Source organism: Carettochelys insculpta, chromosome 5 (assembly GCF_033958435.1).
Source record: "Carettochelys insculpta isolate YL-2023 chromosome 5, ASM3395843v1, whole genome shotgun sequence".
Taxonomy (NCBI): domain Eukaryota; kingdom Metazoa; phylum Chordata; order Testudines; family Carettochelyidae; genus Carettochelys; species Carettochelys insculpta.
This window is the reverse complement of record NC_134141.1, coordinates 107,365,581-107,392,733: the sequence shown is the minus strand read 5'-3', so window position 1 is coordinate 107,392,733 and position 27,153 is coordinate 107,365,581. Positions and strand designations below refer to the sequence as shown.

Below are 27,153 nucleotides of genomic sequence, written 5' to 3'. Positions count from 1 at the left end.
AACCATTAATGTCTTTGTATTAATTTTTAAAGTTGCAGTGTTTCATGCTCACAGGATACTGTATGTTTAAACTCATCCAGATCCCTCTCCTACATTAATATTGTATTTACATTCCACAGGCCCAGTGTGTTAAAATGTTTTTGGAATTTCTCCATTATATTATGAAAGACAAGCAAAAAAAACAAAAACAAAACACACACTTAAAAGCTCAAAGACAAGTTCAACCCAAAACAAAAGGATTTGAAGTAAGTTTTAAAAGTCAAGAAAACCAGTGTTCTTTTCCAATATCTGATATTTTCCTACAGTTGCTTGTAAAACAGTTACAGGAATGTTATTATAGTCAATACTAAACCAATGTGTTTTCTCAAGTCTTCAGCTAAGCATAGTGCACACCAAACAAAGAGCGAAACTTCAGTTTCCAGTGTATAATGAACATTAAAGTCCTTTAATAAACTTTAGTTTTTATTCGCATATTCCACTGTTGCATATCCCACTGTAGTGCTGTGACAACAAATCACATCTGTGTACTGGAGCATACAACAGTTATGATGTAATTTTACTTACACCATTGCTATAATATTTAGCTTTTTTGAAGAAGACATAAGCATACACTGTGGCCACACCAAATAATTTTCTGGGTTTTTTTTCTTCAAATAACCTTTACTTTGTCAGCAATAGTTTCAAGTTACTGAAATACACAGAAAAATAGCTATACAGCAATAGCTACTAGGAGTTACCTCACAGGCACTGATATGGCAAACATCTATTTTAAGGGCTAATGAAATGGCATTAGTATCACATTGACAAAGCTGTTTGAAAACAACTGCCAACTTTGTCCAAATGATTAAATGCCCACTTTTACTAGCATCTTCAGGAAAAAAAATCTGAAAGTTATTTTTTGGCCTTGCTATGTCACAATTAATCATACAAAGACCTATGCATTAAACCTAAAATGATAGTTTAAAAAGCCCTTCTATTAAAAACAAATGTCATGCATTTTTGATCAGTTATGCAGCTGCTTTAAAACTGTTGCAAGACCATACTGTATATATTAGCTTTTTACACTGCTAATGCACAACAGCAAACTTGATTAGATTAACACAAATCTGTCTTAATTACATTGTTATATCACACTAAAGAGACAAATGCCACAAGATTGGCAGAAACATTTAATTCTGAGCACTCAAATGGCAGGATAATTGTGTGTTGTAACCCTTCACATGTAGGAAAAAAACCAAAATCCTGCAGTCTCACTTTACAAAAAATGTTCTGCTATAAAATATTAAAATGGGAGGGAAACTATACCATCTCTAACACAGAGTAACTTATACAACTAGTGTCAAAGGCAAACAAAACTTCTAAATAAAGTATCGAAATATTCATAGCTACTGAAGCACAAATGCTGCATTACATACAGTCAGCATTTAGACAATGCACTTAATAAAAAGGACAAAAAATAGGGAAGGTACTATAGTTACCAACTTATGTGTAAATAAACAAAACACTAGGGGAAAATTAAGCTAGTTTGTTTTTAAATCAGAGCACAATTTCCATTTGTGGTGTCTTCACATCCATAATTTGTCTGAAACTGCACATCCATCAAAAGTTTAGAACTTCACAGAAGAGGTAAGTCCTCTTTCTGCAAAACTGATCTTTCATCTGCTTTTGGATGTTTTACAACAGACATTATTATGAATAAAAAAAAGAGTCAAGCAACAAATGGACTCCTATTATCACCTCTTATCTTAACACTGACGACAGACATTTTTAAAAGTTATCATAGTCTTTTTTGTCTTTTTTCCCCTCCGCTTCAAAGCCATCAACCCCATCACTATCTCTTCTCCTTTTACGATTGTTATGAATATTGAAACGTTGGTTCATCTGTGGCAATGGATCCATTCCTAGAACTTTGTGTATTTGACGGAATGCAAGGAGTCTCAGCGCAAACTGGTAATGGGAAAAAAACAAAACAAAATCCTATCAGAAACAAATATTAAACCTAAATATGACAGAAAAGACAGTCAGCATTTTTGTTCATAAATCAGATTCAGAAAAGGTCAAAGCTTACACAAATGCTTCAGTTAATACTTTTAATTCAATAAAATTTAAAACGGTACAGAGATATAGACAACCATGAAGAACCTTGCAAGTCCACAAGGATGAACTGCAGTAATCTTTTCCTAAGCTGGGCAGTAGCAATTGCTACTCTTACTACCAGACAGAAGTACCCTTTGGCTACGTCTACACGTGCACGCTACATCGAAATAAGCTATTTCGATGAATAGTGTCTACACGTCCTCCAGGGCTGGTGCCGTCGACATTGGGCAGCACCACATCAAAATAGGCGCTGCGAGGGAACGTCTACACGCCAAAGTAGCACACATCGAAATAAGGGTGCCAGGAACAGCTGCAGACAGGGTCACAGGGCGGACTCAACAGCAAGCCGCTCCCTTAAAGGGCCCCTCCCAGACACACTTGCACTAAACAGCACAAGATCCACAGAGCCAACAACTAGTTGCAGACCCTGTGCATGCAGCATGGATCCCCACCTGCAGCAGCAGCAGCCAGAAGCCCTGGGCTAAGGGCTGCTGCACATGGTGACCACAGAGCCCCACAAGGGCTGGAGAGAGAGAGTCTCTCAACCCCTCAGCTGATGGCTGCCATGGAGGACCCCGCTATTTCGATGTTGCAGGATGCGGATCGTCTACACGTTCCCTACTTCGACGTTGAACTTCGAAGTAGGGCGCTATTCCCATCCCCTCATGGGGTTAGCGACTTCGACGTCTCGCCGCCTAACGTCGAAGTTAACTTCGAAATAGCGCCCAACACGTGTAGCCGTGACGGGCGCTATTTCGAAGTTGGTGCCGCTACTTCGAAGTAGCATGCACGTGTAGATGCGGCTTTTGTGTGATAAAGCAGACTTAAAACTACACCAAAAGTGTAGCTGGAATACTCCCCCAACATGGGAATCTTGGCTCTAAGAGCTAATCCCACCCCCAGAGTAAGTATCCTCAGGATCAGTCAACACCAGGATACGTTTATTGCCCATTTCTAATAGGTGCACTGACCATTATGTGAAAACACTTGAGTACTCAGTCCTCAGACTGAGCACGTCTATGAATTTACTCAAACTTTTGTTACATGACTCAATTTGTTTTCAAAGTTTTACTACTGAAGGACAAAGATCTTCAAAACTGCAACATACTACCACCAAACTTGGCTTGTTTTGTTATAATTTTCATTACCTGTGCACTTGAAGTAATATCCTCTCGTTGCTGGTCTGTCATTAAAGCAAGTGTATCAAAAGGATCTTTTTCACAAGGATCCAAAAGGCCAGGACCACCTATAACAATACAGCTAGTTACCACGATTAGTGTCCATATGTATTGCCTGTATATAACTATATCATCTACTTTAACAGATTACATATTCTAGATTTTGTCAAGAATGTTTATATCAAACAAATGCAACCTACCTTTTAGGATTATTCCTGAAGATATACACTCAAAAACTCTCCTCAGTGCATCCCCAGGGCTTTGTGGTCCAGAAGCACTGCTGATTGCTTTCTCTACTAGTAACTCCATAGCCTAAATCAAGAATAGAAAAAGAGGCTATTTTACTAGGCTGCTTTAAAAAAAGAATGTCATTACAGTTCAACTCAGATTTTCTGGTATATACAGCTTAGTAAGAAATTATACAAAAAATATTGTGTCCAGTTGAAAAATATAAAAAAGTAAAGAATATCAGATTTTCAGACAACTAAGTAGCGATGTGAAATTAGTCTAAGAGAAATAGCCCCTATATTTAAGTTGTTTTACACTTCCCATTCAAAGATTCTTATAACCTCTTGAAATGTTCTCACACCTACATAGTTTGCTGTAGGGATTTGAACTCCAGCACGGAGAACATCCTACGGCAGCTGTACTGGAATGGTTTTTGGATTAGGGGTGCTCAGCTGCACCCCTCTTACTCTTGTCCAAACCCCTCACCACCATGGTGCTCTGAGCCAGGACCTTGCATGCAGTGTGGACGGCCATCCACGGTCCAGGGCTGCAGCAAGCCCAGTGGCAAGGACCCTGGGCATGAGGGACACAGGACTGATGGGGGATGCTGTGCGCAAAACCTGGAGGTGTTCTGGCACCCTCCCTGCTGCACCTCTACTTCCCATGCCTGACTTATAAAGGTGCCTTTTCTTTTGACTCATGCAATTCTGTTCAGGTTTAGCTGCAATATAAGTGAGGGGGGGAAAAAAAACCCACACAATTTCCCTCCTATCACATGCCCTTCTAGCAGCATGCCAAAACAGTCCTGTGTATATGAACATACTAATCAAAATCTTGCTCACTACTGTCAAAGCAGTACCATTAATACAAACTGCACTGGGAAAGGAATGGGATGGGGACACAGAGCACAATCTAGCTTTGACTCTGCTCCTTACCATTTTATACTGAGAGGGTGGGGGAAGAGAAGAGAGGGGGAGAATATGTGTGCGCACACTGGGCCAGACTTTCCCATTTCGACCCCTTCCATTCTGAGGGATAATTACCTAAGCTTAAACAGTTAGTCCTGTAGCTCAACCTGTGTGGCACAACTGAAGATTGGGGTTTCACACCCTACCCCTTATGATGGCACAGGTAATACGTCTGCACATGAATTATCTTTTTCTTTTAAAAGACTAGGAAATTCCATAACAAAAAAGAAAAGCCCCATTAAAAACTTTGTTTATATTCCCGAGTTGACCATCAGGAAATAAGGTGTTTGGGTTGTCTGTGCAGTTTTAATTCTGCAACTTTGTGTGCATTCATTTAGCTAGTATGCAACCAAGTAATTAAAGATGATTTTTCAAAGAATCCCTGCTTTGTTCAGTGCACAAGATGCACAACAGGCACAAAATGAATCCGAGTCTCATAGTAAATTAGTCTGTTCGTAACATCTCTGTTTCATTTGTTCTAGCAGTTGCATGGTAAGCAGATAACAAGGCTCGGAAGAGAGGATGATCTTGTGGTCAAAGCAGGTGAATGGCATACACGAGTATTCAGTTCTATTTCTGCTTCTGCCACACTCTTTCAAAATGATGCTGAACGAATTACATACACCAACATTTTGCTACTGTGTATTCCTCATTCCTGCTCTGCTCAACTGGAGATACTTTGGGGGGTGCGGGGGGTGGGTCTGATAAGCAGATCTGTGGAGCACTCATGGCTATAACATGCCAATGAGAACTGTGAATATTCAGCAGCTCTAGCAATAAGAAAGTATGGTCTGAAAGAATGATAGAGCTGGGGAATCAGGAACTGGTGTTCTAATTCTAGGTCTCCAACCAATTAACTCTGTAGACTCAGGTTTCCCTATCGGTAAAATGGATACCTCCCATTCTGTAGTATAGCAATGGCTCACTAACTGAATGGGAATTACTAAAATATCAAACAGTGCTCAAGAATGAGGCAGCTGTTTATCTGATGAACCAAATCAGATAGGGATCAAGGGGAAAATGCACAGTGTAAGACCATTCAATAACCTACGTATCATAATGAATATGAACAATGGGGCAGAATTTGCAATGCAGAAGTAACAATTTCTGACATTTTCTAATATGTTTGATTTTTTGCAACTTAAAATATTGTTGTGATGTAATTTTTTCCCTACATGCAATGCACTGTATAACTCGCTCTACAGAAAGACAGCTTGTATCTAACTTCCTTGGGGCTGCCAGGAAGTGTGTATTAATGAAGAGTTAGTAATATCTTATTCCTCCCTCTAGCTCCCAACTCCTTTTTAAATAGTTAAAGCCTCCCTTTCATTTTCCTAGAGGAGAGAGTTTGAACCATAACTAATGAAACTCTAAATATCTTTGCTTTCTGCCATAATTTGTAACTTCACACGTGGGAGGGAGACTAAAGGACCTATGAAGCTGATTCTATGTCTGCTTGAGCTACTATACTCTACATAGATGCAGCAGGTGCATATGGCCAACACAAGTGGCAAAAATAAGCTCCACGTTAATGGGTTTACTCTGGGAGAGGAGAGAGACCGCCATAGTAGTCATCATTACGGTGACACTGCAGCCCAAAGGCCAGACCAAGAAAGGCTGTCTTAAGTCAGAACAGCCCTGAAACACACACAACTTTTACTGGGGACTGTTTCAGCCTCTCAGCAGCCTGGGATCCTGATGGTTCAAGGAGGGCATCTTAGCCCTCTCCCCCCCATGTTTTTTTGTGCTGGCTCTTTCAAGAGGCACAGGACAGAATCTGGAGCAATGTTTGTTTTGCTCAAATATTTTAAAGCCAAATAAGACTTAATGAAAACATTTAAGTCTTAAACACCATTTCCAGTTAAGCGGATTTGGTAAATTCTTTCCCAGTCCTCCATATTAGCACTTCTTGTTCAAACAGAAATTAAAGATTGAAGTGGTCTGGACTATTTCCAACACACTTCTTGTCATATATGGTTATAACATAACAGTATTCTTGTACCATATCTGGCAGCAGCAAAAATACTAAGAGCGGTAACAGAAGGGGTACTTGGCAAATAACTTTTACACAAAGTTGATGCTGCAAAGGTTATCCAGATACATTTGACAAATTATTTCAAACAAGTCACAGGAAAGGCCAAGCAATTCACAGCAAACTGAGATAAAAATAATCACGTGACTAATTTTTATGCAGACTCTTAGAAGAGAAGTACTGAATTCATTGGTATTTTTGTTCAGTAGGAGGAAGAACTGTTTAGAAAAGATCTAACTTCAGAAATAACAGGATACCCAAAGTTTGGGTTCTTTTTAAAGATTCTAAAATTATCTGAGGAGGGAAAAAACAAAAAAAAATATGATTGCTATATGGCTTTATAGTTAAAGAAAAAAGTTGCACCTGCATTTTCTGACACTGAAGCTGTAGCAGCATACTTCTGCCTTAGTGTGCATGTGAAAAGGATAACTCACCCAGCTTGGAAAATCAGACCAAGTCGGAACTCTCTGACAGAGGTCACGAAGAATACGTATGATAATCACACAGGACTGCAGACCATTAGCTCTAGCCTTGAGAGCAATAAAAAAATCAAGTTAATCAATCCCAGCACCAGCAGAAAACAGGCCACAGGTTGAGAAGCTAAAACACCACTGTTCAATGGAAGCTCAGATATAGAATAGAAACAAGTCACTCTAAAATTGTGTTCATGAGCTGCCATTTACAGCAGTATTTTATTCCAGGGTTAGTAAACGGCAAGTTGAAAAAGTCAAAGTGCACAGGTTATACAAGAGTAATATTTCTTGATCCCCTGTACACTTTGACCTATGTTCATCTGTAACAACACATATCTTTCTATATCAGAAATAAAAAGAATAAAGATCTAAAAAGTATGTATAGAGACTGAAAGGTCAAGGGAATCTGTTTGGTTTCTTTCTTGTGCCTTTGCCAGAGTGCAAAGTCACTAAACCAAACAGTTATTTCTCACCTTTCATTCCCTACACTTAATGCACTTCAAGAAATAGGAAAAAAAAGACTTAAATCTAAACACAAAGCTTAAAACACATATTCCATTATTTAAAGCAAAGTTACTCTGCAGCCTTATGGAATATATTATGAATACACACAGCATACGATTACCCAAAGCGAGTCAAACTTTCAACATCGCCTTCTCAATGAGCAGGAAAAAAGTTTGTCAGTTCAGCATTAACTGCATAAAGCAGTTCTTCCATACTGAGCTTTCTATGTTAACATTTGTCTGTTCATTTAATTTAAAGTAGTATTACCATGGGCAACCTTGAGTGTTTTCACAGAGTAAAACATTTATATCGCAACTGAACTAATCTCTCATAAGGCTACAAGAAGAAAGTAAAATGATGTTCCGAACCTGGAACCACTTAGCGTGGCGTAGAGCAGCCAGAGCGTCAAGGCATTTTTGCCTGTCCAAGACGTCCGGTGGGTCTTTCACCATAACCGAGGTTATATCTAAAATGGATTGAATTGGCAAAATGCAGTGAGGAATGGGTGTTTGACCAGGTGAGCAAGACACTTCTTTAAAGTAGCTTCAATGTCACACGTGCCATTTAGAGTTTAAACCCCAGTCCAACATGTAAATAAAATCCCTTTAATTGGGGTTAGAATATAACCCAGTATAAAGATCAAGAGCATAATACAACTTAGCCCTTAATCTAATTTTTGAATGTACTGCGGATTACACAAAAGTTTGCAGTTACTCATACAAACTAGCTCTGGAAAAACAGATTTCCCCTGAAATTAAATATTAAAGGAAGGATGGTTGGACACAGTCCCCCAGCACAGAGAACATAGACAGAAGGAACACAAAAATCCACTTTAATGGAATAGAATTTACAACAAACTGGGTTTGCTGAACAACTTAAATGGTCTCATGTCATTCTGGACCTGCTCCTAATGAAAAAGGACATGAATAACAAATAAGCCCTGAAAACACAGTCTGGTGATATCATTAAACTTTGAAGTGCAGTGCAAGTTATTTTTCTTCACTATGACTAAAGGAATGTGAACTACTCTAGAACTCCAATCATTTTTATTACTTTCTACTATAATTTCTGTATCTTCTGCACTTTCAAGTTTGTGTGTGCACACAGTCCAATTTCATCTAGGAAATATTAAAACACATGAAAAGGCATATCTTGGTTAAATCTAACAAAAGAAAGAAAAGCAGTAAAAGCGTTAGAATATTTGGAAGATTAAGGAAACACTTGCACATTGTTCAAAACAGGGGTTTGATCATGTTATGCTGAATGTGACTACTCAATAGGGGACCACAAGGTAAAATAAGCTTTCCAAATTAGTTGTTCCAACAAAACAGGCAACACAGAATGATTCCAAATGGTCATTTTCTAATTGGCTAATAATGTACCAGTGATTTAACTTGATTAGTTTTAAAACTTCTTTAGCTTATTATATATAAAAATGGCTTTTGTGGCAAGTAAAAAATGTTGATAGAGCAGAAGAGGACTAATTAAATAACCTTCCATTTAACTCATTCTGACGAGTGGCAGCATACTAAAAATGTAGTCTGGTGCTGGGAAACGTGACATAAGCAAGTTAGAGTACCAAACAGAAAAAGTGTGCATTCAGTACAATACTCACGAAGCATAGTGACTTAAATATTTATGGGAGAACTTAAATGCAGCTGCCAACATATGAATGAAGTGGAAAATAGGATATTAGGATGCATTCACAGTTAAAAAGCATATAAATAAAAAGGGAAGACAAATGTTGCAATATAATTATTAAAGAATTCATTTAGACTTTGTTTGGATTTGGTCTCTTTTCACTGGAAAATTTATTTTGCTCTGCCCCACGTGAAATATCAAAAGCCACAATGATTCCACATTAAGAATTTTCACGAGGGAAAATTAAAATATAATCTCACAAATATACTCAGAATTACTGAATATTTTAGATAAAGTGAAATAAGGACTCACTTTCACAGATGAAGGATTCAAAGAGTAAGGGAAGACATTAAAAATAAAATTATTTCAGTACAGAAAAGTAAGCATAAAAAAAAGTTGTCAAGTAAGGTGGAGCATGGTGAGTATTAGAGAAAATGGATATATATGGAGAGAAGCCACCTAGTAGAAAAGAAAGGTGAGAGGCTAAGCAATTAACACACATTCAAGGGTTAGTGGGTGACATGGCCTCTCTGTGTCCGTCAATTATCTACGTTCTTATGACATGAATGTAGAAATAGATGATGTGTGATCTTTCAGCATAATAATTTACTATGTAACGTGAAACTCCAATTACTCAGTTTCTAGAACTCTGGAAAATAATTCTATTGTAAAATATTTACAGGCACAGTAGACAATCTTATCATGGAAATGTGGATCTGAAATATGCCACGTGCCATTAATAATGGAGACTTAATAACCTCAAAACTTAAAGCTATTGCAACTAAAAAAATTTTGGCTGAAAATATATTAGAGAAACTCTTAAAATTTCATCTGTGGATTTTTGCACCCGTTTTACGTTTCAAGTGGATTAACCCCTTAAAGACTATAGTAATTAGACTCCTAGCCTAACACCCTGCTAACCTATTACAAAAGCTATGTTAATTTACAAAAACAAGAACAAATTCTTACTCTATATAAACTGTATTCCATACATAACCTAAACATAAGGGGTTAATCTTTTGTTAGAAGACATGCTGTGTCCACACTATTTCCTCATTAAAAGTTAACAGGTATATCAATTTCAGTAAATTCCACTATGTAAAATGTGTTACCCAGTCAACTATTTCAAAACTAGTGTGAACACTGCTTAATTCTGTAAGAGAGACAAAAGACAAAAAGAAAAGAAAGAAAAACAAAAAACAAAAAAACACAACGTAACAGTAAATGCTAGGACTATGCAACCAAAACCCCTCCTTTGTGCAGTATGGCAGGTGTGACAGTGAGCTTTAGAAAACCTTGGTCAAAAATCCTTCCGATGTCTTGGCAGCAACCCCTGACAGGATTCAACTCCCTCTGCTAGAAGGCTTTGGACCGGGGGCTGATAAGCTAAGGATTTAAAAAAAAAACCCACCCACCCACACATATATCATATTCTGTGTTTGCTGAGAGAAACGATTTCACAGCAACGGTTAGAGCATTTTGAACATACCAGAATAAGTCAATTCAGGGAAATTTTGTATAACTGTCAAATACAATACTATATGGCACAATTGGTGTGTGGTTAATTTTTAAAATAATTAGTTCTCTTTATCTTTGTCACTTAATGGCATTATTACACACTAAATAGGATTTTATTCTGCATGCAAGTCATAGTCTCATCTTCAAGCTGTTTATTCCGGCAAAGCCTTCGTTAACACCTAAACTAGCTCCCCCAAAGCCAGCAAGAGACTTTAAACCATTTTAAGACACAGAGCATTAGGAGCTGCAGTAAGGGGGAAAAAAAAAACACACGCACACACTGTTATTCTGCAGCAAAAATAAGCAGCAATCTTCACAATAACACCTGGTTTATTAAAATAGTCTGCAGTTTAATATTCTGCATTCTCTTCTAGTTTTATCAATGAACTTATCCGCACATCCATTTATACTGCTCAGTGTCTTGAAGTGAAATCTATTTACCTCTTATTTGATTTTACTTCTCTAAAGGCAATACCATCAACTCCAATTCAGAATGGTAATTCTAGCTCAAGTCTGGGTCAGACAAAAATATAGTTTTGTTTCCTCTGGGCACATGAAGTATCAAGGTATTGAAAAATCCAGTGATTTTTTTTTACCTTTGTAAATTATAACATACAAATCTAATGGCCACGAGTCAATTTTACGGTAGTTTAGAACAGCAGTGTGGACTAATTGTTTTCCACAGTACATTAAGGAATAAAGATAATGGTTAAAATTACTCTAATTTCATAGCATCTATATTCAAACCTATAACGGGTAACAGCTTTTTCTTTAACCAATTGTTAACAAAGTGAAATGCTTTATGTGATTCAGTCTAGATGAAAAAAAGTATTTCTGGCACAATTTGAATTATCAAAAATAAAATGATAAATGGCTGGGTTTGATATGAAATATTTGTATTAAACGTATATAGCTGGAGATACGTATATACACACAGCTCACTCATAATGTGCTGTATACAATTAAAGATCAAAAATGAAAGTAATCTAACCTATAGTTTATCTTTGTTTTCTGGGGTGGGGACCAGGTGACTACAAAACCTGATTATAATTCTCTAATTTCAAAAATATCTAATGCAAGAAACAGCCTCAAATATTTTAAAGGATAGATAAAATTGGAATGAAGTAAAGCATTCTATCCTTTTAATTTACTATATACACATACACGCACGCGCGCATGCCCACATATATACCTTTTTCCCCAACTTGCATCAAGAAAAAGTGTTAATACAGACTTAAATTGCCTATTTGTAGGTTTGTAGTCAACCAACCATGGTTTATTACAACCTCTTTTTGACTACAAAAGACAGAGGATGAAAGGAAACAAAGTTAATTTTATCTGACCCATAGAACAATAGAATCAACGTACTGCAGACATTAATCATGCTTGTTGGCTCAGAAGTTTTTGGAGCTTTGAAAGTGTTACAGAACAGACCCTAAAGCAACACTGCTGGCACCAGTGGGATTGCACATTTACAAATATAAATCAGTTTAAGAGCTCTGACTTCTGCTTTAACTCAGTGACCAAACCATTTGTCAATACTCTACTGTTCTGTGTATGTCACTTGGATAAAATACTCAGACATTAATCCCAGGAGCCTGTATATTTAACAAAATCACTCCAGTCTGAAGACCAACCTCAGATAGCCGGAAAAAATTCGCATCTTCCAGACAAATCTACAAGCACTATGAACATCAAAACCACATTTGTATACTACATGCAGCAATGCCATTTTAAAGATGTAAGTGGTAGCAAGACAGTTTCAGTTTCAAAAGATAAAAACATTTAGTTTTCTAATATGCTGCAAAATCTCTTAGGGAATGCTTGTAACCAGGTGACGCAAAATATTTAGTTTTTCCAAATAACTGAATTTTGTAATGACGGAGGGGAGAGAAAGACAAAATTTAGCACCTTTTCCAGAAAGCTGAGGCTGTACATTAAGTTAGGCAAAAAGAGAAATTTTGAACTAAATAATGAATATAAAAAGCATGTAATTTTAGAAAACATTCTCTAGCAAGACTGATTGTTGAATAAGTAGGTTTTCAATCAAATACATAGATTATGCCAGCATGTTGCCTTCCAGGACTTAGTGTCATCTTAAACAGACTAGATAAATGTACAATAGTCGGTAATAGAGAGATAACATCTTTAACAACTTTCCAACCTCCATCCCTCATGTTCTCCTCTCGAATGATTGGAGATGTCAATGTGATTGTAACTTGCATTTTGGGTTCCACACATGAATTCAAAATTATTGCTGCTTCTGGTACTGCACACTTGATTTCATACTTCTCAGGACTTATTACCTAATGAAAAATTCAGAAGCAAATGTACTTTTATCACTTGTAAGAAAAACATGGGGGGAACTGATAATTCTCAGAGGGTCACAGAACTTCCAATATAATAATGACGTCTGCTCAATACACAATTATAAACGGTTTTAATCATGCAATTTACAAATATGGACTTTCCTACAGTTTATTAGAGACATTAAAAAAATAGTTACCTCAAAAGCATTTTAAAATACACAGAGGAAATACATACACAAAATATATTAAAAAAGAGGTCAAATTTTCAACAGTTTTAAAATTACCCAGTTTAACCATTAACCTGTTTTTTAAAGAAATCTTTAGATCACACATGGCCAAAGTAATGCCTCTTATACCACAACTGCTTTGAGTGCAGGTAAACATATTTACTTAATTCCTGACTGCTGGCCTGGCCTGGCCTGGCCAGGGCACGTATGGGTGTGTGGTGGTGGTGGGGCTGGCTGTTAACCGCCCACACAATAATGGGAGAATAGTCATGAGGCTAATTCATTCCTTATGATCAGAATGGCTGGCTCCTAATGATCCCAGGAAGAGCTGTCAGCCTATTCATCCCTTCTACCACAAGCTGCACAGGCATTTCAAGGACGTGGCTCAAGGTTTGCACATACTGCTCATAGTAAAAAGAAAAAAAACCTAGCTTTCACTGAACTTATTGTTTCTCAGTTCATCCACTATGCCAGCCAATTATTTTGCTATACTTTCCTCTGCAAACATCAGACCAAATATTACAGACTTTCTGATTCCATATCATATAAACCATTTTCACATATAGATCTTGTTCTGTAACTTCTATATAAACATCTGTAACAAGTGAGGGGTGCAATAGGAACGGATACGAATACGATCACTTAAAAACTCCACCCAAGTCAACCACTTACAACTGTTTTCATGTATGTATATTCTGTCTTTGGTACTGAGAGCAGTTTGGACAAAAGACGATTCTTTCCCTCTTTTTATATGTGAATATGAGTTGGTGAGAGATTACTACATCTATCAAGTGGCACTACAAACATATACATACTCTTGTGAGATGGATCCCACTTCTTGCTTACCCACACAGTGTTGAAAAGACACTTTTCATGGGCACTGAATTCAGATACAAATCCTGGCAAAATGCAAGATAACTTTTTAACATCCCGTGTGTAAAACTGAAGCACAGTCAGACCAACAGATCATTTGACTCTGGAACACACTTTATGACATCCTCTGAAAATTCCAAATCCAACTTACTGCAAGTTGTTTGGGAAGACTTTCTGCAATACGAGTGAGTAATGTCTTTGAAGGCTTCTCAGAACAGAGCAAAACAAGGTTGACATTTCGGTCTCCACGGAGAAGCAAGCCTTTAGCCAAAACTCCTACTCGTAAGACTCCTTTCAAAGCTCTGTGGGCGAGTGAAGTAACAGTTTCAAGAGGTGCTTCAAATCATTTTCATCACTCAAACAACTTTGAACGTTACAAAGGGGTACGGTAAAACACAACACTCCGCATTCTCAGATGGCATTGTGATGTATTCTGTCAGAACTTGGAAAAAACAGAATCTCAGCCACCACTAAAAAGAGGTACAATGAGAAACATGGAAGAAAAAGTCATCTTTCAGCATTTTTTTTTAAACTGAAGATAGACATACCTGTCTTTACTGCCATCTTTCTTATCATCTCCCTCCTTGCCCTTGTTCTTCTCCTGCTCAGTCATGCTGTCAGACACAAGTTTCAGGGCTCGCTCAGTGATGGAAACTATTTTTTGGACAGCCTGAAGTTCCTCCTCAGTTGGATAAATGGCTGCATGTTTGGTCATTACGTAACGGTCATCGGATGAGTCTGGACGACGCAGAGGCTACATTAAGAAAAATGTACTTTAAAAATTCAACTGAAGTTACCTTAATTTGATCTAGCAAAAAAAGCTCAAATTCAAAAGGGCTAATTGACAGCATCATAATAATATACAGTAAGGTTTCAGAATACATGAGGGTTCCACTCTGCACACCCTTGCATGAACCCAGATTTTGTGTAAGTGGAGGTCTGGCTTTTCCCCCAGCAAAGCTTATGTTCTGCAGCCAGGGAAGCAGCAGAAAAGTAAGTTCTGGGGTGGGGAGCAGTTGAGGAGGGCTAAGGCTGGGGTGGGTTAGAGCTGCAGGGGGGTGAGGGTTGGAGTTGACCCAGAGCTGTGCATGGGGGTGGTGAGTCAGGCCACGGTGGGCTGAGCCGGGTGCGGGTGGTGAGCTGGCAGTGGGGCTGAACCGGGGGTGGGGTGCTGAACCGGAGCTGCATGGGGCAGGGGGCAGCTTGCACCAGAGCTGCACATGGGCGGTTTAAAACTGGGGTGGCAGAGTGGCGGGGTGAGCTGGAGCTGTGTGGGAGGGGTGGTAAGCCAGGGGCAGAGCCTCGTGTGGGTGTGCAGGGTGAGCTGGAGCTGTGTGCAGGTGGTGAGCTGCCAGGGGGTTTGAATTGGAGCCTGGGAGGTTGAGTGGGAGTTGCGCCTGAGGGGTGGTGACTAAAGCCAGAGGCAGGGATGGGGCGAGCAGGAGCTATGCACAGGTGGTGAGCAGAGCTGGGGGTGGGAGAAGAAGGGTGCTGAGCTGGGGCCATGGAGACTTGAGGTGGGTTGAGCCAGGGCGGGGGGAACGAGTTAAGCGCAAATGGAAATCAGAGTACAGGGTTTACTATAGGAATCGGGATCAGCCGCCTAACAACAGGGTCATTTACTATGAGTTCACATACTCTGAGACCTTACTGTACAAAACCCAACAATTTACAAGACACAAAACCTAGACAGTAAGGACACAGTAAGTTTAGGACTACTCAAACACTTACATATGCTGCTGTGTGTGTTTGTGTTTAAGGATGGAAAGTTTAGATTTTTATTCATAAATGCAGATAAATGTAGACCCAACATGTACTCTCACATACGCATAATGAAAAAAACCCAGCTCGATCCATACTAAACATGCAGCAAGGCAAAGAAGAGCCTGCTTAACAATTGAGTATAGTTTAAAGATACTGACTTTATATACCTAGACATGTGATAATTTGTATTTTAACTGTTAAAAAGCTTCAACTTTTAGAATTCCACAGACTACTTAAATTACTATTATCTGACTCAACCTATAACTACTATAATCTACAACTCCTGTAACAAAAAAAAATTAAATGGATAACAACAGAAAAAGTTTATTTTTAAACATTGACATAATTAAAATTATAAACAATAAAAATTTAATTCTGCCACCACTAGATACAAGGAACTCTAACCTTCACTTTTATCCACGTTCTTATTAATATATTTTTGTTTATTAACTGGAAAATACAGCTTTATTAATCAATGCAATTTTTTATAAAGTACTTACTTCTGTTTATTGAAAATAATATTGCACACAAAGCTGTTGAACATGTACTTTTTACAGTGTGTGTGTACTGACACTGAATCCAACTGGACTCTTACTGGCATATTCTTACACCAGTACAGAGTCCCACTGTGTTTATTTCACCCCACAATATCAAGCACTTTATTAGAGAACAACCTTGAAACAGATTAATGCAGTAATGAAGATGGTTAAGATCATATATGCATAAGAATTATATCTGACCTAAGGATAAATGAGACATCAACTTTTAATCTTCCACTTTAAGAAACTTACAGCTGGTCCCTGGGGCTGAGGAGGCATTCCTGGTCTGACACCTAGCAAGCCTAAAGGTCCTGGAGGGCCGTGAGGATATCCTCCATCAGGTATTCGGCGACGGTCATCCCAGTGATGCTGTTCCTCCTCCATCCTCCTCCAGTACATGTCCTCCTCATAGCGCCTGAATTGCATGAATCAAAGCATGTTCTTTACATAGCAAAGGGAGGTTTAAATTATTCTAAATACAATCAGTCGATACTATTCACTAGTTCATCCTTGGCAGCTCCAAAGGACAAGTAAAAAGGGATGGTTGTACTAAAAGCAATCCCCACTCTTCAATACAATTTTAAGTAGACCCAACATGCCTCAGCTGGATCAAAGTAAAAATGTATAGAATTACACGAAGGAGTGACTGAAGACAAAAAGAGTTTAGAGAGTCTTCAACAGCAGCATCTGCCAAGAAATACAGTAAATAAATAGAATGGAACCCTCTTCAGATGACCAGACTGCAAATTTTGTTCAACGCATCTTATGCTTAATATTAGACTTGTCACCTCATTTCCATCCTCCAACGTTCCTCCTCTTCTCTTCTTCTCCAATATTCTTCTTTCTGCATCTGCTTTCTCATCTTCTCTTCCTGAATTTTCCTTGCTCGAATACTGGGTTTTACTTCTACTTGCAAATCTGGATTTACTTTTTTCTAATGTTTCAGAGACAGAAAAGTAAAACCAACATTTAATTTATTTCACCCTGCTTTTAGAAATTTTATTTAAGCACCAGTGATTTACAATAGGAGTGCGCTAAGTGAGAAGTGGGTCCCCTGGAGGGGGGAAGGGGCATGAAATTCTGTAAGGGGGTCACAGCACAACCCGCTGCTGGGTCTCAGGCTCATCCATCTCATTAAAAATGTTGTGCCATCCTTGTTTATATGTATGTGTATTCATACCTATATACTGATTAATAAAGTTTTTACATTCTACATACTTATTTTCTTACACATGTCAAAAGGTTTTTTCCTGTGAACATAACAGAAATTTCCATCTGTTTGGATTACATTAGACAGGCTGGGGGTGGAGCCCTGCTAACTGAAGGGACAAAAAGTGGGGCCTTATGTAAAAAGTTTGCTCACCCCTGGTTTAATATACAAGGTTTTGGTTACTACATGCAATTTTTAAAAATCATGTTCACAAGAATATGGAATAAACTGCATAATGGCCAGAATTACATATACGAGTAAGAAAAACATTGCCAAAAATAGCAAGTTCCACTCTTCCCATCACCCAAAAAAGGTTAATTTAAAGAAAAATAATCTGTAAAATCTCTCACACTAGTCCTATTGCTAATTCACAGGAAAGAACATGAAAGGACCTATTTTTGTTTTAATTACAATATGTTACGTCAATATTTCTAAACTCACTCAAGCACAGTGATGGTTAACATTTTCATATAAAAGTCACAGCACTTATACTTTCTTTAAGCCATTTATATATAGATCTAGATCTCATACCACGAAAGGAAAGTTCAATGTTTTTCTACACTTTTACATACCAGTTAGGCATGGTAATCACTCATATTGATTCTGAGTAACAAGTTATTACAATTAAGCTCTTGTAAAATATAAACTGTCAACTGTCTATCAACTAACTTTGTATTGAAGCCTGTGTCGCCTTCCTTTTAGATGCATCTCCTTGGCATTAGGATCATTAAAGCTGCACTCACAAAGTTTGCAGTGAAAGCGGATCACCTTCCCTTCATCATTCCGTACCTTGAGAAAAACATATTAGATTTTTAGATATTTAAAAAACCCACCACCCAGAATTAACTGTGCCCACAAATTAAGCTACCTTTACAAGAATATTAATTATATCCTACTCAAAACATGCTAGTATATTTACACATATATTTTAGTATGCACTTCAGAGATATAATCAAGATAAGAACTGTCAATTATGATCAGATCTCCATTGTGCTAGCTACCGTACAAAGAGGAACACACGGTTCACGCTCAGAAGAGTGAACAGTAATAAAAATATAGTAACTGTTTTAAGAACCTTAGATTCAAAAACATTTCTTTACAAAACAGAAACAAATAGAGGAAAATGTTTTGAGTATATTCAACTTTGACCCTGGATCCTATAATACTTATATACATATGCTTACCATAATGCACTGTGAACAGTTCCATTGACTTTGACAGTTCTACTCATAACGTGTGAACTTAAGCATAGTTTTGGCAGGACTGGGGTCTTGCTTTGTAATCCTGACTGACATTTTATTTTATCTAACAAATATGTTAAGAGGGTTTTCAGATTAATACCTCTTCCACATAGTCATGACCCACTGGCTGGACATCACTCTGTAAAGCAGCAAGAGTTGTGGGAGTCACTGGTTCTGATGCTGTATCTGGTTTTACTTCCTGGGTCTGTACAACAGCAACAGAAGGAGTACTCTTAACATTTTCAACAGCTTTCATATCTTCCTGTTTATTTCCTGTTGTCTGTAGTTTATTACCACCTAAAATCAAAGAAGTTTAAATGAATTGTTAGTTTTGGTAGAATGATTATATGCTTACAGAATATGTACGGATCAAAGAAATGAATTGCACATCTCAACGTTTTGGCCAGAGTACAACCATTTTTTCCAAAGTTACTTTATAAGTAAATTTAACCACCATAAACATACAATTAAACAGAAAACATTGCAAAAGTTCAGCTTTAATCAACATTGTTTTCTTTCAAATAACTGGCACCAAACTTTTTCAACTCAGTTCACCAAAGTTCAGTTTTTATAGTAAATACATAATAAGCTTAAGCAATTTAGACTTCTATCAAATCCAGCTTACTGTTCTGCAAGCAGGACGTAAGACTGAAAAAAGAGCAACCAATAAAAGGTATTCAAATGAACTATCTTTTTCTTTCAGAAATAACCCATTGTAGAACTGTTTTCAGAAGAAGTCCTGTGTCCACGAAAGCTTATGCTCCAAAATATCTGTTAGTCTATAAGGTGCCAAAGGACTTCTCGTTGTTTTTGAAGATACAGACTAACTCGGCTACCTCTGTGATACTTGCTTTCTGAAGATGAATCTATTGCTAACTGGATCAAAACGACAGAAAACATCCCAGAACTGCATGTCTATATCACCTAGAATGCATATTCCCCAATGCTGCTAACAATTCTGCACTGAATTTCAAGGGGACTTACTCCATGTGTACAAAGTTAACAGAGCTACTCATATGTATAGTTATTTGCAACATTAAGAAAGTAGAGAATAAACTATATATAGATTTAAAATCCCTAAAATAGGTTAGGTTTCAAAATGAAGACTGACTTCTGTACTTGCCAACAAAGTTTATTTTCGGTGTAGATATTTTCTTTACAGGTACATTAGCAGCAACTACAGACACTTTGTTGTTGGCTGCTGCATTAATTGTTGTGCTTGATGTGGGAGTAAGGATTTTCACTGCTGAAGATGTAATGGAGGAGTTCACAGTGCTGCTGCTAGTTGCAATATTTGATGCAGAGGCAGTTGGTTTGGAAGCAGAAGCAGATGTTGAGGAAGTAGCCTGGGTAACAACGTTTGGTTCAGTTGAAGGAATGGGCTTGCCAAGTTTTGTGTGCAATTTAACCACCTAGAACAATTAAAAAAAAAAACACAGGTTCCTCATTAAAAAACGAACCCACATGGTTACATTTAAAAAATATATGGCTATTATTCCTTAACAAGGCAATCTGCAAGTGGGTGAAAATGAACTTGTGTCCATACTGGTTTTGAATGATTTATAAAGAAAAGTTTCTGACCCATAAACTTTTTCTTTGCTTGCTTTTTATATTAAAAATAAACGTAAGGTCTTATCTGTCCCAGAAAAACTCCATGACTGGACAGCTACTGAAAATATGACTAATTAGTGTCAAGAGTCAAAAAGTCAAGAAACCTAAAGAAGGGCAGAGATGTTTTAATCAAATTATTTTAAGATCTTTTCTCTGCAACCCTGACCATGCCCCTTTAACTACCATGACTTTGCAGAATAGATGTCTTTAATAAAGATTCGATAAAATTCTGCCCCTTCATTTAAAGTTTGAGATTCCACAACAGACACTGACCTCCATTAACATGTCCTTCAGCAAAATCAGCTAAGACTCAGCTGACATTACTGATACATGATTTAAAAAAACAAGTGTTCCGTTTTCCTTTATATACCAGATAGTGTTTTGAAGGACAAGTTTAAAATAATTAAATTTCATTTTTCTTACAGTGAGAAATTGTAAAAAATATCGAGAGACTTCAAACAAAAAAAAGATCATTTAGTGTTCAACAATGAAAAGTACAATATGGGAAGTGAGAGAGGGACAAGCGTAAAAAACAGTGGATTCATTTTAAGTTTGACCCTTACAGCAAAACCTCAATGTTACAAACACCAGAGTACAACCTGACTGATCAACCACATACCTCATTTGGAACCAAGAAGAATGCGATCAGGCAAACAGCAGAGACAAAAAAAGGTAAAATAAACTACTAAAAGCATAAAGGGAAACATTTTTTAAAAATGTAAAAATGGTAAGAAATCTGTTTCTGTGCTTGTTTAAGATGGTTAAAAGCAGCATTTTTCTTCTACATAAAGTTTAAAATCCTGCATTAAAACAATGTTCAGTTGTAAACTTTTGAAAGGCTATATAGTTTGTTCAGGTATGAACATTTCAGTTCTGAACAACCTCCACTCCTGTGTTCATAACTCCTGAGGTTCTACTGTATAGCATTCATAAATATACCAGAATCTATAATACAAACAATTTCAAAGGAAGACAAAATTTTAGATTAAAAGCTCAAACATTTAAACATCGTATAATGAATTTTATTAGCAAATATTTTCATAAATTTGAAGTTGGTAGTACAACCCAATGGTTTGTAATATCTATCACCTCATTTATACACAAGGTAACCATAATTACAAACGTGTTGAGAGTTCTCCTTGCCTCCACATAATAATTAAAAAAATAATCAGTAAATATGTTAACTATAAATGTCCTTATATTTAACATTGTTCATATATAGTACAGCATCCTACTGTATTGGATATTTTAGTTGTCTCATGTAAAATAAAATTCTGTGCAAAAAAGTATAATTATCGATGTTATAAAGAACCTAAGAATGCACAGGATGGGCACATTTCTATGTTAACAGTGTTTCCTTATGGTGGCTTGGCCAATAGCATGGTTCTACTTAAATATCAAAAAAGTGATTTAAATAGAAAAGCTTGCCTGAAACAAGAACCAAAACTGAATTCTCTATTTTAGGTGCAATAATTTCATTGCTGCCTGGCAATCTATGTGAAATCTAAACACGTACTCAGGTAATATAAGGCACCATCACAATTCTTAAAGTGCTCCAAAGCATGCTTAGTTCTTCAAGGTGGTCACAGACAGACAAAGTCCATAGCCCAAACTGCTTACTATCTACATAACTTATTCATTAACCATCATAAGCAAGGGCAACAGGCCTCCAGCTCTTCTTTACACTGTGATGTTAATTAATCCTTTGTCATCTCCTACTCTTGCTTGTGTGCCTCTTCCATGCTGCTCCTTGACTAACCCCCCAGCCCATGGGCATATCTTTGGCACCAACAAGACCTCCTAAAAAATAAAAACTTCTTTCATTTCACTGTCAGCCAACCCTCACTCTCGTCTTCACTATTATATATACAATAAATCTAACTAATTAGAGGAGTGTGCATGCAAATGTAATTATTTTCAAATGCATATTTTTGCATGCTTTTTTCACCTTTATCTTTTAAAATAAAAAAATATTCTGATCAGCTTTCTGCTTATGAAGAACAGAAGAAAGCCCTTACCTTCTGATGTTTAGCTCCACGAATATGGGCAGCATATGCATCTGCTCCTGTACAAGACACATCACAGAGCTCACAGCGCAACTGATTCTGAGTTCCACGAGCAGAAGTACTGTTGTTGCTGGTGTTCTGAGATGCTTTTAATGCTGCTTCTTTCTTTTTGTGTTTCTGGCCTTCCAAATGTTCTTTATAAGTCTATTTAAAAATGCAGCAAAAAAAAAAACCACACACTTCAAGTAAATTTTTTTTTACTCCATTAATTATGTGAATCATATGATGCAATAAAATGTACAATAGTCTATAAAATAAAAATAATCAACATCACTTAATACTGCTAAGGAAAATATTTCCTATGCATAGCACTACCATTTACTGTGCATATGCTCTGAGGTACAAACCAACTGCTGACAGGGATTATTTCAAGTAGAAATAATCTTCCTTTCATGATAGACTGCAATCCGTAGCTGGCAAAAAATATGGAGGATTTTTCAACATCTCAATTCCCAAACCATAAAGTAATATCTAATGCCAAGTGGCAGATATTAACAATCAAGTGGTCTTTCCTCAGAAGGCTGCACCCAAGTCCCAAGTGGTGTAGAGCATCCAAAGAATTGAATGATTCCGAAGGATACTGCTAAAGTACAGCTGAGCGCAAAGGAAAATTACTAAAATTAAGAATGTTGTTGTATGGGAAGGGATAATCCAAGGGGAAAGGGTAGTAGAAAACTAACGCATTTTGTCATGTGACATGCAAAGCAACAAATATACTTATGAAGCGTGTGAAAAAAAAACACCTCATGTTCTTTGCTGTCAATCTCAGTGCCCTCAGTACAAAACTAGCCCGGGTGCTAGAAAGAGAAACATAGTACAAAGTAGCATATTACTTTAAGAGAAATTTCATAAAATGTTAAATTCAAGGGTCTATGAATCTGAGAAGGAAGTATACCACTGTGCAGTACAAGTGCTTCAAATGGAAAACAAACCGTTTTCATTGCCAGAAGTAGAACTGAGCTACTGATGTAGAGCACAAACATCGCTTTTCCCCCTTCCATAATGGTACACATATTCAAACCACCTCTACAGCAAAATTTAAATAATTTTCTTTATTCACAACTGTTCTTAAATAATGCCTGATTTTAACCACATGAAATTATGATTAATATATACAGTGGAATGCCATGTAATACAGGTACCTGTGGTCCAGCACAGCTGATTTTACAAACATCACAATAGTGGATCTGTGGTGGTTTGGGAGGTTGTTTTGGTTTCAGTTGCTTATTTTGGAATGGTGCCTTTTTAGTAAAGGTGGTCCCTGTCCAGGCAGCTGTTGCGGCAGCAGCAGCAGCCGCTGCTGCTGCCTGTTTCTGTTGCTGCTGCTGCTGCTGGTAATAGGACGATGCAGCTGAATATACTGCGGCTTCATAGCCTGAATAAGAGGTACCTCAAAGATCAAAATATGAGAATGTTACATTATTATACACTGTATGTCACAGTTACAAACAAGCTAGTTCCAGATATACCGTATGACATTTAACTTTTTTCCAGAAAGGTATATTTTGTGATCTAAGCATTTTGATAGGGTAACAGTGATACAGTGTGTGGTCAAGTGATCTCATCACTTAATCATAATTTTACATGATCTTTTATTACATATAAATTTAAATACTGTTTCCCACTTATATTGGGGCACGTGTTCTCTTAGATGGATCTTTGAAGCTATACAACTTTATATATACAGTATCAAAGCTGCCATTCAAGAATTTGCCAAAGCTCCTGGTACATCTTGGGAGGCTGGATACAGCACAGCAAAGATGATCTAAAAGCAACTACAAATGACTATTTGTTCACACTCAAGCTAAAAAAAAAAGATACACATGCATGTGAAATAAAAGCTACATGAAGGCCTAAAACCCATTACTCTATGATATTTAAAGCACCCAGTAAATTCAGATGTACTTTGGTGCAAAGAGCTGGACAGCTTGGTCCTCTGTAATGTGCCATAGCTCTTCACTCCATAATTAACAGGATCACAGTTGAATAAACCAAGAAAACTGCTTTCATACATTTGAGAGAGTTTTCCCATGAACACTCTACATCTAGAAGTTCAACTACTTTAATCCTCTGATTAGGCTGTTTCAAGGAATATTCAAAACAGAATACAAAAAGATCCAACCAGCTGCAATTTACCAGTTGATTACCATCTTACTATAAAGCTAAACAGGATGTCTTCTCTCCTTAATCAAGCTTTAAATCTGTTATATGTGGAGCAAAGCTCTTGTACTCAACACCCTCATCCCATAAGACGAAAGTAATCTAAAGTCTAAGCTTTACTCTAGATTGACCACTCAACTCTTCAAAACTATTGTCTGGTGGCAGTACCTTGCCCCCTAAAATTTTATTTTCTTTGGGTATTTCTCTCTCCTGCCCACCCCCATTCGATGCTCCCCTCCCAAACTAGACCACCACTAAGACCTAACCAAGCAGCGTTGGAATTGTTCTTTTATTCTTATTACAAAAAAAACCAGAACAACTTATAACAATTGTTCTTTCAAAAATATGTCCAAATATGCTGCCATTTTAGTGATCTGACTGAACAGTTGTTATAAAGCATGAAGTAAAGTTAATTACCAAAATGTCAAGCCTATAAAATCCTTATCTGTCACACGAATCACATAGCTCATACCAATGTAACATGCAAGATTCTTACCAGAATAAGTAACCGCCGTTGTACTGTATGTAGCACTCTGAGTATAGGATGGAACAACAGTTGCTGCAGCTGCTACTGGCTGTACAGTGGAGGATACAGGATATATGGAGAAAGTAGTTGTAGCTGGACTTGGGGTGGCTGGTTTTATGGCTGTCACTTGTCGAGTTTGCTGGGCTTGAGTATACTGAGTTGCTCCTTGAGTATACCCTGCTTTTGGAGCTGATTAGGATGGAAGAATAAAGTTGTACAAAGATTTAAAAATTTAAGACTAGGTGAATTTTGAACCACTTTAGAATAACTACATTCAAATGTGTAACTAAGCACGTAACAAATAAGGATTATTCTGTTACAAAGTGCACATGCCAAAGAGGATGGCCAGGTAATAACTAATACAACTCCAAAGTACGTTTGCATAATTAATTTCATTTTTCTTCTCTAAATACAGCCAGACATTTTTCTTATTTCTTTTTCATTACTATGAAGAGTAGCCTGAGTTATGATGATCACTTCTAGTTTGAAGCTCATTAATGTACAAAAATTCAGAAGCATTACTACACAGAAGCTGTTTTTATTTTTAGCCTGGAGCGCTGCTGCCCCCAAACTTCAGCAAGAGTTGGCTGGGGAGGTAAGAGCCCCAAGCGCTCCCAGGAGCTGCAGGGCAGAAACCTAGAGCCTAGCTATGTGGCTGCTGTAGGACAGAAATAAGGCTACATATCTCTTTCACTTCTACATTGCCTGTGAAGGTGGGTCTAATTTTTCACCAGAACAAGTCCTGGTTCCTTCCCAGCCCTGCTGTAGCAGATTTTAGGGAGATCAGGTTTCACAAGGGAAGGCTTATTTCATGGTACAGGACACATTTTTCACTGCAGTGAAACTTGAAGGGCCCTATAGATAATGATGTTAAGTTCACAATATATTCGTCTCTTGAACAGGTAAGACTTCCTCCCCACCTGGAGCATGAGAGACACTAATTAATGGACTCAAAATATGCCCTATCTTTATGTATAAAGCACCTTCTAAAAACTTTTTTTAAACTGTAGCCATGTACTGTTCAATCAGAATTTTTAAAATCCATATACACAATAACTCTGGTCTTTCCCCACATAGGCTTACATTCTTAAGCAAATTCCTCACCCTACTGCTTTCTTTTAACAAACCTCTTCTCACCATACAGCTAATGCTTGCCTTTAGTTTCCCATCCATACCAACACTACAAAGTTTTAAAACTTGTTTAAACAGGATTTCAACTTTGTGATGACCAAAATGGGTTAATACTGATTTCTGCTACTTCATACACCAAACCCGTGTTCAAAGGTCCGTTTTGTCCAGGTCTCTTCCCGTTTTCACTGACCAGCCAAAATATGTTTGAACTTGGTAGGCTCAATATATTTCAAAACAAACTTACATATTGTAAAATTCAGTTTGCATAGAAAAACGTGTATATCTTTTCAGACAAAAAAACCCAACTGAAGCAGTGTCTTAAGTGCTGGATACCAGAAGGATTTGTGTCCATACATTTATATTTATGAGGGTTGCCTTATATCGCTAAGAATAAAGATCAGTTTTTAAAGACATATGAAGAAATACTTTGCTTCAATACTGACCAAAAAGGAATTTCATGAGCTCCACCCACCTGTCTGATAGTATGATTCAGCTACCGAAGGCTGAGGCTGGGCAGCAGCAACTGCAGCTGCAGCTGCTGTTGGTTGTTGGTAGTACTGCTTGCTGTCATAAGCCACAGCTGGGGCCGTGGATCTAACATATGAGTAGGAATCCTTAAAAACATGAAAAAACAGAAAGGATTTGAGTTTCTGCTTAAATATGTCTGGTACCTGGGATAATCAAAGGCAGCCAAAGGGAGGGACAGTCTACTGAATTAAATCCATTTAAGTATGTACATGATTCTTGAGTTAAATAAAGCTTTTATTTTAAAATACATAATCTTAAGATACCAAGACACAAGTACTGACTGTCTGATGAACATCATTAATAGACCCATTAAATAAAAGCAATTCAAC

General features: G+C 37.4%; 1 protein-coding gene across 3 annotated transcripts in view; it reads right to left on the bottom strand.

Annotated features, from left to right (window-relative positions):
• Nucleotides 1-1,154: 1,154 nt before the first annotated feature.
• ZFR (zinc finger RNA binding protein) overlaps nt 1,155-27,153 on the bottom strand; it is a 47,618-nt gene continuing 21,619 nt past the window's right edge. Inside the window, exons 4-20 of one of the 3 annotated variants that reach the window (XM_074995700.1) lie at nt 26,769-26,910; nt 25,136-25,354; nt 23,622-23,869; nt 22,432-22,623; nt 19,914-20,214; nt 18,903-19,099; nt 18,231-18,350; nt 17,140-17,285; nt 16,604-16,766; nt 14,597-14,802; nt 14,200-14,350; nt 12,804-12,945; nt 7,849-7,946; nt 6,938-7,033; nt 3,476-3,587; nt 3,246-3,343; nt 1,155-1,947 (exon numbers count right to left, since the gene is read on the bottom strand). In XM_074995700.1, the coding sequence (XP_074851801.1) occupies nt 1,768-1,947; nt 3,246-3,343; nt 3,476-3,587; nt 6,938-7,033; nt 7,849-7,946; nt 12,804-12,945; nt 14,200-14,350; nt 14,597-14,802; nt 16,604-16,766; nt 17,140-17,285; nt 18,231-18,350; nt 18,903-19,099; nt 19,914-20,214; nt 22,432-22,623; nt 23,622-23,869; nt 25,136-25,354; nt 26,769-26,910 (2,811 nt within the window). In that variant the 3' untranslated portion in view covers nt 1,155-1,767. Of the gene's footprint in view, nt 1,948-3,245; nt 3,344-3,475; nt 3,588-6,937; nt 7,034-7,848; nt 7,947-12,803; nt 12,946-14,199; nt 14,351-14,596; nt 14,803-16,603; nt 16,767-17,139; nt 17,286-18,230; nt 18,351-18,902; nt 19,100-19,913; nt 20,215-22,431; nt 22,624-23,621; nt 23,870-25,135; nt 25,355-26,768; nt 26,911-27,153 lie in introns of those variants that run through there. The other 2 variants (XM_074995701.1, XM_074995702.1) reach the window with 2 other exon arrangements.